This window comes from Rattus norvegicus, chromosome 19 (assembly GCF_021556685.1).
Source record: "Rattus norvegicus strain SHRSP/BbbUtx chromosome 19, alternate assembly SHRSP_T2T, whole genome shotgun sequence".
Classification (NCBI taxonomy): Eukaryota; Metazoa; Chordata; class Mammalia; order Rodentia; family Muridae; genus Rattus; species Rattus norvegicus.
In genome coordinates, this window is record NC_141552.1 from 21,407,001 (window position 1) to 21,417,500 (window position 10,500).

The 10,500-nt window shown below is 43.2% G+C and overlaps 2 protein-coding genes across 2 annotated transcripts in view; one reads left to right on the plus strand and one right to left on the minus strand.

Moving 5' to 3' along the window:
- The window catches only part of LOC147999083 (disks large homolog 5-like), a 45,330-nt gene that overhangs the window by 20,622 nt on the left and 14,208 nt on the right, over positions 1-10,500 (plus strand). The gene's annotated exons all lie outside the window — the stretch shown is intronic.
- On the minus strand, positions 859-3,625 carry LOC147999084 (disks large homolog 5-like). The gene is made up of 5 exons (XM_087596111.1): positions 3,472-3,625; positions 2,863-3,006; positions 2,063-2,229; positions 1,247-1,352; positions 859-1,128 (listed from the first exon to the last, which is right to left on the minus strand). Exons 1-4 carry the CDS (start codon positions 3,576-3,578, stop codon positions 1,288-1,290), a joined length of 483 nt encoding a protein of 160 aa, XP_087452237.1. The 5' UTR covers positions 3,579-3,625; the 3' UTR covers positions 859-1,128; positions 1,247-1,287.

Genomic DNA, 10,500 nt, shown 5'->3' on the forward strand with positions numbered 1-10,500 from the left:
CCCACCTAGGTTCTGGGCCTGCACAGGCCTGCTCTCCAAGAGAAACCTGTGTTCACAGCTGCAGGCTACATTCACTATGGATGCTCTTGAGGTTCCTTCCTAAACTGCTTAGATTACAATAATTTTCTTGCTAACTATCAAAAAACTGATTATGCCAACCTGGCCTACAAGAAGCTAGTTTCTATTCTGTATTTCTCCCTAAACTGCTTAGATTAAGATACGTTTCTTGCTATCAATAGAGCACATTATGCCAAGCTGGCTTACAGGATCTAGTTTCTATTCTGTATTTTATCAGATGTGCATAATACATATGGTCATCATTGATAACAGGTGAAAGATCTGCTCTAATATGAAAACTAAGTGATGCTGGAGGATGATCCTGACCCACAATGAGGAGTGGGAATACCAGAGCCCTGTAGGGATGCCTGGCAAGCTAACACATTGAGCATGTACGGCTCAGTAAGTTCCCTGTGAACACACATCTCCTGATCTCTCTCTTTAATCATAGGTGATCCTGTCCACCTAATACAGCCCCTCATGTGGAATAACAAAAGCCACCTGCAGGAGCTGTGGTGATGACTCACAGGGTAGAGCATCTGCTGCTCTCTCAGAAGAACCACATGGACACTAACAATTGGGTAAAGTGTGTCTGTGATTACAACATAAAGTGTCAGAGACACAGCCACATTCTCCACACAAAAGACACTGTCACACTGAGTACCCCTTGGTGACTTTGAATTCACTTATTAGCCCAGGATCCATGGAACATGCAGAGATCCATCTGTAGCTGTCAGTTCTAAGTCCACAGGAGGGGACAGAACCCTTGAGTAAGAATGATGGTCTTAAGAGTCAAGAGATAGAATTCAATTTTTATTCATTACAAATACATTTTTACAACAAAACAGGATTAAACTGAATAAAAATATTTAAAAATATTTGAAAGTAAAAATAGTAACAAGAACATATAAATATGAAACAACAAAAAGAAAACTTCAATTAAAATCATAACAAAAATATTTCTAAAAGCATATTCTTAACGAACATTTAGTAGCACAGACGTATTGCTGTTTCTCCTCTAGCATACATAATGAAAGGCGGTCCCCCAAGTTGTCTCTCAAGTGCTGTTTTCTGAGAAGAAAGTAAGACCTCAATCAGTCAGGCTGGCTTAGTGGTATATAAATTTAGGGTCTCTAAGAAATGACAAAAAAACTCAGAGGATGAATACTCATCCAAAAAATGTTGTTACCATTCAGGATGTTGGTCATCAGGGACTCCTGAGAAAGCAACTTATTCTTCAGGAAGCTCTCTTACTGGGGTGTGTCCAATTCCAGCTCTCTTGCACTTTCTGAGACCTGGGAGAGGAAGGCAGTTTTTCAGACACTGATTTGGTGGGGAAATGCAAGCCAGCTGTCAGAATGCTGCCTTCTACCACCTCAGTTCTATTGGACAGTCGACATGGACATTTTAAGTGATATCATTGTTGCTAACTCTGTGGGCAGGGCAAAATCTCCAGAGAGCCTCACAGTAATGTGGGCTGCCAATCTGGGACCCAGACTTATACCAGTGCAAACCAAGAACAGGGCAATGGCAAGAGACCTCATCGGGTTGCAGAAGAAAGGAGATGTCCATATGTCACCAAGGTTAAAGCCAATGATAAGTACTAATTTGACATTTGCACTTGGTTCTTATCCCAAAGGTGCTTCCTACACAAGAGATCACATGACCACAGAGTGTCATTTGTCAAAGAACCAAGAAATTGTTCAAAACTCTACATAGGATCCAATGTATCACATGGATATGCAATAATATGATATGTTATTCATCTGTCACCATTTCTAGACTGCAGCTTCAAAAAGAGCAGCAAAATATGCTTGCACAATAATTCAGTTTCTGAAAAGTGGTTAACTTCCTAGAATACTTGTGCATAGGCAGAGCAATGAACAATTCCATTACATGAGGTGGTTGGCTGGTTGTGAGTGTAAATTAGAAAGGTGGTAAGAGAAGCAAAGATGTATCAAATTGGCAAATTTTATCAGATATTGTTAAGCTAACACGTCCCTACCTGATAATGCTGGTTCTGGCCGTTGATGGTCTTTATCTTTCTTGTTGAAGTCAACCAAATATTTTTGGTTCAGTGCACAATCAAGATGTACCTCCTTGCTCTCCTGCTTCAGTGGGACCAACTTCTTCCTACATGTGTTCTCCATCAGGAGCTGGCTGAGCAGGTTTCTGGAAATACAGTCTGCATAGTAAGATCATGCTGGCCCTTTCTCCCATTCCTACTCCCAAGTCCCACTAACTCTACCAGGTCCCAGATACCCATGAAGACTTAATAAAATGCATCTTGATACATATAAGGCTGCTGCACAAACCATAAAGAGTTAATTCGGGGAAGAATACATTGTTTGCTTGGCCTGACACCAATTAGTGTCCACACCTCTGAGAAAGAACATGGATATACAAATATCCATGAAAGCCCAATACATAGGGGCAACATCAATTAGTACTGGGCCAACACCCTCAAAAGAGGTCAGTAGAACCAAGGGAAGGTCATGCTAACCATGTGGTCCACGCACTGAGTTTTGTAAAACCTGGTGTGACACCATAGGTCCAGGTCAGCCTAATAACCTTCTGCTGACTTCAATCAGTACTGTTCTCCCTAGAGCGTTTTGAAGATGCCTAGACAATCCTGGGATGAGTAACAGTCTTTTATGGAACTGAAAACTGAGTCCTAATGACCCTGGAACACTGATGGGTAAATAGCACAAGAGATAGAACCAGAGCTGAAGACCGTCCAATCCAGAACAAAGAAAGTCAGAAATGGCCATTCCACAAGTGATAGCCTTTCTGACCAGGACTTACCTAGAGAAGGTAATCTCCTTCTTCAGCTTATGGTTGTTCTCATGGACCTCAGTGTTCTCCATCTCTAAGTTGTGCAGAATTGACATGACCGCCTCCTCCATTCTCTCCAGGTCTTCATAATATGGATTTGGCCTGAAGTGTGGCCTGGCCCGAAATGATAGAATACAATGAACATCGGCATTTAGGAATATATGAACTCAGGGTGGGTCCTATATTACCCCAGGCTGCTGCCTGGATCTTCCAGCACTCAGTCCCCTACCTAGCAAGTACAGAGACTCACCATAAACTCACTGCAATTACAATCTTGCAAAGCCACCAGCTGTCAAGGGCTTTGCAAATGCACACTGGGCACTCACTCTCCCTGACTTTATCCCTGAATTCTTCATTCAGACCACAAGTTCTGCTTTTAAATAAATGGAAGCAGATGAGTCCATTTTCAATCTCACTCCTCAGGAAGGGTCAGGTTCTGAATCTCCACTATACGGGAGGTGAGGTTTAGCACAGGGTGGTTAGGGAGGCACAGCTTTCTAGAACCCAAAACCTTAATAGGATAAGAAGGTGACCTTGCAGACCCAGGAATGAAACAAGAGCATTTGGAGCAATTCATACCTGTTCTTCATGGATCTCTCTGTCAGAAACCTCAGGCGATCTCTCAGGTCATTTCTCTCCTCAGTAATGAGCTGCAGCTCTTTAATCAGCCTCTCCTTTTCCTTCATGGCCTGATTCTTGCTTAGGTCAGTGCCAGGGGATGATGTTTCTCTCCCAGCGTCTGTAGGTAGAAGAACACAAGTGAACCTGCATGGGGAGAATGCATAGAGTGTTCATAGACCTCAGTGAGGCCTAAACAGGAAAACAAGCCTGGAACTTGGTGTCACTGCTAGGCGATTGGTCTATGCTTAAGAGACCTCCTCAGGGGATCTCAGTTCTCCCACTACTCTATAGAGACCAAGAGACGTAAGCAGCCAGGTGTTCCCTATGCCGGACATCAGGTGCTTACATGTACCACGGAGATGGCTTCTCCAGGATTATCATCAGCTGAACAGGGTACAGCTTGGTTTCAGGACCCTCACCCCTGTGGCTTCAGAACTCAGATGATAAATTCACCATCCACAAAACTTGAGTGATTGGAGACACTCAGATGTCCTACCCTGATACTCTAAGCCAACAACTTTGGACTTAAAACGCATTTCCAGGGAGGATATGTTCAACAGACTTATCAGTGTCCCTATGTGAAATACCAAATGCCCCAGAATTGCGAATACGTTACAGGCTGAATCTTGGTCTACACGTTCAAAATAGTTTTGGTATTGTAGAAAAATTTTTGTAACATACAACCTCTAATATATAAAGCAAACGATGACCCTGCCAGTTAGAAGAAATCAGAGAATGTCTAAGAACATAAGGTTATTGCCTGGAGCACAATCTCTCCCTGTTACTACTGTCAGATACCCACTGTATTTAAAGAAGCAATGATAGTGAAATACATTGCTGCCCTGTCTAAACTCAGAAAAGGTGGACCCTCCATGACTACTGATGGTGTTATTATATCAATGTAACAGAATAAATGAACTGAAAAGTAAAGACCAGAAGTTCACAGTATAATAGCATTGGCCTTACCATATCCTCCCAGTGGGGATGGGGAAACTAAAGTTCTGAAATCCTTGACTTTAAGGAATTGTGATATTCATGGAAATTCAATTCCTTTTCAGATGCTCCAGTTGCTGTGGCCCATTGCTAGAAAGGTCAGCTTAAGCCTGCAGCCACCCTGGCAGGAAGCTCAAAATACACTGCCCAGAACTTACTCCACATTCCCCAGAAGTGCTGTCTTTGCCCATCATTACTTTGAGACGAAAGGCCAAACTCCTTCACTCTAGTCTCTCCACAATCGACGTTCCCCCTTCCAAAACGCTTGCGAAGACGGGAAAACATGTCTTAGCTTGTAACCGCCAGACTCAGACTGAGAGAAACTAGGGCACTGGTTGTCACTACAACACAGGTGACATCACAGAGGATGCCAGAACTCTCTAGGAAATAATAGAATGTCCAAGAAGGGACAGCAGATGTCATGGGGAGCAGACTTTGCCTCCTGCTAATGTTCTCCCTGTACTGAGCATAAGCTGAGGTGCCCTTTCCAGGAGACTTTCCTGGGGCAGAGCCACTGAGCATCTCCTGCTTCCAAAGCCAAATTTTCCTCAAGGCTTGATTAGAAAAACCTTAGTAATTCCTATGCACCTAAATGAATGTTTCCTTTCAAATCTTCCCAAAAAATGTCTCATCCTAACTCAAATTGTCCTCATTCACCAATGTTAGCCATTAAAGCTTCCTGAGATTTCACACCAGCTTGAATATGCAGTCAAAAGTTCTCCTGTCTCATTATGTACATGTGCTTTATATCACATCAAGAAATAGTCTGCATGGTAGGTTACAACATGGGTGTGTATTAGGGGAACACTCATGAAGTCATGTGCTTAGCAATCGACAATTGCCAGAAAATTCCTTAGGAAAAAGAGTTGAAGTCTTTAAGGTGCTAGGAATAGTGTGGAGACCAGTTGGCAGAGGAAAATGCAATATTAGAGCCACCAGTGAAGGGAACCTCATGCTGCTTGTGGGGTTCTGCTCTCTGCACCAATGTTGCTAAAGGAGCACTGCTCACAGGCCTGAGTAAGATGTACCATGAGCTTCTATTAGAAAAATAAAATACACAAGAGATATAGAGGGTGCACAGAAACGTCTAATATGAGGCTATAAACATCATTAAGTGGATAGAGCAAGGTCCCTGCACCTGTACACTGGGAAATGGCCACCCCACCAAACACAAAAGTAGTAACACATTTATCATAGTAAAACACATTTATCATAGTAAAAAATGAATACTTTATAGAATGCACCCACTAACACTGATTGATCACATCCGTAGTTCAAATTTTGGGGGCAAATTCATGGCCTTAACTATCTTTGTATAAACTTATATAGCAAAAAATAAGAAAGAACGAGAAAAGAAAAAGTCAAAACTAAAAGCTCAAGCTTCTCATATGAGGATTGCAGGAAGTGTTATATGGGAGTCAGTTCTGATTAGGCCATTTTAGATAGAACAGTGCATAGTGACCCGTAATGTGATGGGCCCTATATAAAGCTTTTTGCAATATTGGAATTTTAACAAACCTCATCCAGAACGTACGGAAGAGGCACCATGTGATCACCATGTGATCTCCATGTCCTTACTTTGTATCAGGTTATTTTTCTGCATCCTTGATTGTCAGGCATGTAACAGCAACAATCTGAAATAGCTGATAGACATGGAAAAACATGGCTAAAACTATAGTTGTGGGTTACACACCTCAACTGTGAAAGGCTAATGCTGTCTGCACAGTCCTTGGAGGCCACTCTTATAAGCCTATTTATTGCAAAGTGAAAGGAGGTTTATCTGAGCTCAAAGTGATCCTGGCCAGCCAGGTAGAGGGCAACATGTGATACTTGAGACCCTGTTTTAAACCAGCACAGAAATCCACCCTTCATTCAAAGCATCATCTACGAATTCTCGATTATTTACCATTCTCTCCCTACCAGTCGTTCTGTTTGGAATGGTAGAAAACAACTGGAACTGATCTTTCTATTTTAAGGACCTTGATCTCTCTTTTTTTAGGTCCACATTAAGAGTGCATACAAATGGACATCACCCTCTGAACATCTTAGTATTATCTACTCTGTATATATAGCATAATACTGTGCCTATGAAAATCTTAAGCTTCCTTGAGTGTAGTTGCCCCATCAAGAAGTGTGAAGTTCTGAGTTCAAACCCCAGTGATGCTTTAAAGGGACTAGAAGAAAGCGATCAGAGATACTCCACTTCTTTGTCCTTAGATTAAATCAAGTTGACACAATGTGAACCTGGTGGGCTATTTAACCATGCATCTTTCTCCCAACCCCACTTCCACGAGTTCAGTCCATGGCAGAATTCATCCCCCACCATCCTAGATATTTCTTTGTATATTTCTACAAGAGCCAGGTTTCTTTTTTTTTAATAGAATTAGTTGTAGTCAATCAACTGCTGCCCTATGTGAGAAATGATTAGTATCTATTGCAACTTACCACAGTGTATTTGTGTATACAAGTACATTATTGGAAATCCAGCATTACTGAGGGATTGGAAACCAGTGCTGTGGCCTTGCCTTTCTGTGCCTCTTCCTGGCTCACAGGCAGCAGGGGGCAGACCTTGAGTTCCTCTTCAGGGACAGAGTGATGTTGAATGGGCACTGAGCAGGCAGAGAAACGCAGCTGAGGCAGCTCCTTTCAGTATCAAACACATCATCTCCTTCCCATCTTAAGGGCTACTGCTGAGGTCTTGCCCCCATACCTACCTTAATAGCAGCGAATTTGTTACACAGCAGCCAGCTCTTTCCTATTGTTCTGTAATATGCCTCCACATCATGGATGCCAAGAAAAACACTAACAAAGAACAAAAAACTCTGACGTTGAACTGTGTGGTACTGGTCACATACCCTGTTATGTTCTGTATGTTATGAGGTTTGTTAATCTTAACAAGTTCCCCAAGTGTATTCTTCACATAGGACCCAATAGATTCAAGGAAAATAGGAACAATTATGTGTAAAATGGCCTGAGTCAGGGCCCATAGACCGAAGCATTTCCAGCACTTGTGCATGAGCCCATGTGGATTTTGCAATGAGCGGGGCCTAGCAATGTCCAGTACACAGTTGTGAGCTGTTGCTCTGGTTGAACTGTATTGGTGTGTGCATTAATAAACTACACCTATTTAAATGAATTCAGTGTCCTGTGGTTTGAATCCAGACCCCTTGACACCAAATCTTCCCTTCAGCAGCATTTAGGAGAAGCAGCTAGGGTCAGGAGGGGTGACATCTTGCCATAAGTTATGTGACAAGAGGGATGGTGAATGGTACCTTGTGATAAGAATCAAGGTTTCCTCTGTAGTATTTAGGTCTATACTGGCCCTGTGCAACAGCTTCAAGAACCCAGTTCTGATTTTCCTTGGGATTCCCGTGATGATGCACTCAGACAGGATTGGAAACAACCAAAACGGTGGTCAGACTTGATTTATAAAATGTAGGTAACATTGCAAACTTATGTTGTAGGATATTTGATCATATTGTCATCCCCAATATTGTGTTATTTACTTAGAAAAATACCTTCTGACTGTGTACTTCAGTACTAGCACCAATATTTAACCCTAGAGCTATTTTTGTTTGTTTGTTTGTTTTTTGTTTTTGTTTTTGGATGAACAAGTACTTTCCTATTTTGTGGCCCAGCCCTAGCTCTTACTTCTTTGCACAGTCATAGAGAGATCAAACATATACTCAGACAAAGCCAGGGGAGTGTATAAAAGGGCCTAAGGCAATACCACATAATGACATTGAAAGTGGGCTCTCTTCTTGATCCACGCCTCCAGCTCTCCTGACATCTACATGAATTATAACTCCTAATGCAGTGTAAATGATGTCTGCGCTATTGCTGAGGGAATCATGAGAATAACAACTGTAAACATTCCACCATCGATAGAATTTGTGGAAAGAGGTGACTGGCAGCCAACAAGAGGGCTCTACAGTTAAAGGGGCTTGCTGTCAAGTCTGATGAGCTTGACTCAATCCCCAGGACCCACGTGGTAAAAAGGAGAGAACCAAGGGCCAAGCTGTCCTCTGGCTTCCACTCATGTGCTTACATGTATGTGAGTATATATGTATATGTCTGTATGTACGTGTGGATATGAATGTGTGTATGCATGTATGTGTATACGTGTATATGTATATGTGTGTATATGTCTGTCTATATGTGTGTATAGGTGTATTTGTATGTGTGTATATGTATTGTATGTGTGTGTATGTGTGTATGTGTGTGTGTATGTGTGTATGCATGTAGGTGTGTATATATGTGTGTGTGAGCATGAATGTGTATAGTCATGTATATGCATGTGTTTTCATGTACGTGTATTCGTGTATATGTACGAATGTATGTGTGTATATGTATGTATGGACACACAAACACACATGATGTTAAAACATAAAAAGCTCCTTGGAGTATTCATAATGCCTGGATAAGTGGTGACCATGTGGGGGAAACACATGTCCATGTAAGCACACCTGTTCACATGCGCTGAGCAATGCCCAGCCTGGTCTTGAGCTCACTACCTGCCCAACGATGAGTTTCTGCCCACCTGGTCTTCTCAGAGCCAGGCGACGATTGTTCCTGCCATGCCAGTTCTGTTCCAGTTTCTCATGCCACAAACCTTCTAGCTTGAATCTCACCTACTGACGCAGGAACCTAACAGCCTCCAACCCAGTGAAGTAAGTAAACTTCTTCCTGACATCCTCAGGCTTGGTGTCCCCCATGAGTCACAGGGAGGAAGGATGGCATGCACCAAGGAGAAGGGCCATGGGCAAGGAAGACAGGATCATAAGTCAGTCATCACTGACACCAGCAAAGTGTGTGCTTCAGAGCAGGCTCTGCTCATTCTTGTCCCAGTGGCAGGACTTAAGAGTGGTGCATACCTGTCACCCAGCACTCAGAGACGTCTGAGGCATGAGAACCAGGAGTTTATGGCCATCTTAACTAATGGTGAGATCAGAGACAGCCTGGGCTGCATGAGACTCAGTCTCAAAGCAGGCAAGAAGGAACTTGCTATATTTGAGCAAGGAAGCTGGAATCCTCCTGGGTTCTAAACATTCACTGCAATACAGAAAGATGCTAGGGCTAGTGTGGGAGAAAGTAGGAGACAGAGAAGCCAGGTTAACCCTCCCTAATCTTCTCATGCTGTGTGAGCTATGAGTAGATGGTGCCCTATACACTGTGGACAGGATGGTCTCTCAGACGGTTCAGAAAGCCATGGAGGACTCCTGCAATTCTCCACTTGGGTGTCACTTGAGTCTTATATGTGTGTGTTTACAAGCCAAAATATAAGATCCATAGGTGACTGTGTAAATTCAACATGGTCCAGCCATGTGCTGGAATATTATTCAGCCTTACATAGAATTCAGATTCTGACCCTTGAACAGGAATGAGAATGGTAGCCATTCTCCTAAGTCAGACCTCCAGGCAGTGCAAAGACAAACTAACTCTGTATGACACCACTGAGGGCGGGAGTGTCACCAGTTATATAAAGACAGAAAGCAGGAAGGTTTACAGAGCCCCAGGGGTGACATGGAGTGGGGAGGTTGGAGGGTAGGTGTGTAAGTGGGACTGAGGCTCAGAGGAATCAGACATGGCTGCAGAATATGCATGTGGCTGCCTCCCATACCTGTGGGTCCTGCCTCCTCAGAAAGGCAAATACAGCAAAAGAAATGAACAGAGGGGACAGGCTCTGACCTCCTGTAGACACACACAAATGACGTGACAGAATATGCACACTGCTGCCTTGCTGCAGGAGCAGTTAAGCATCCAGAAGGGTTGAAAGAGGCTGGAAGGGCTGAGCATGGCACTGAGTTCAAGGACATAGCTTTAGGTCCTGGGGAACCTACGGTGCCCAGGCCCCATCCTGCTGATACTGAGGGTCACAGCTGACATTCAGGGTGATGGCTGGGCTGGGCTGGGGAATAGGTGTCCATTCTCACCTGCTCCAGCTTGAAGGTGCTCTGGATGAAGTAGAACTGCAACTACTTGTTGGATTCATTG

What these genes read in the sequence shown, in the direction of transcription:
- LOC147999084 (XM_087596111.1), bottom strand. Translation starts at nt 3,578, where the DNA reads ATGAAGGAAAAGGAGAGGCTGATTAAAGAGCTGCAGCTCATTACTGAG. An exon ending in GAGAGATCCATGAAGAACAG is followed by an intron (nt 3,007 to 3,471) that starts GTATGAATTGCT and finishes ATTTCGGGCCAG; the next exon opens with GCCACACTTCAGGCCAAATC. An exon ending in AAGGAGATTACCTTCTCTAG is followed by an intron (nt 2,230 to 2,862) that starts GTAAGTCCTGGT and finishes CTGTATTTCCAG; the next exon opens with AAACCTGCTCAGCCAGCTCC.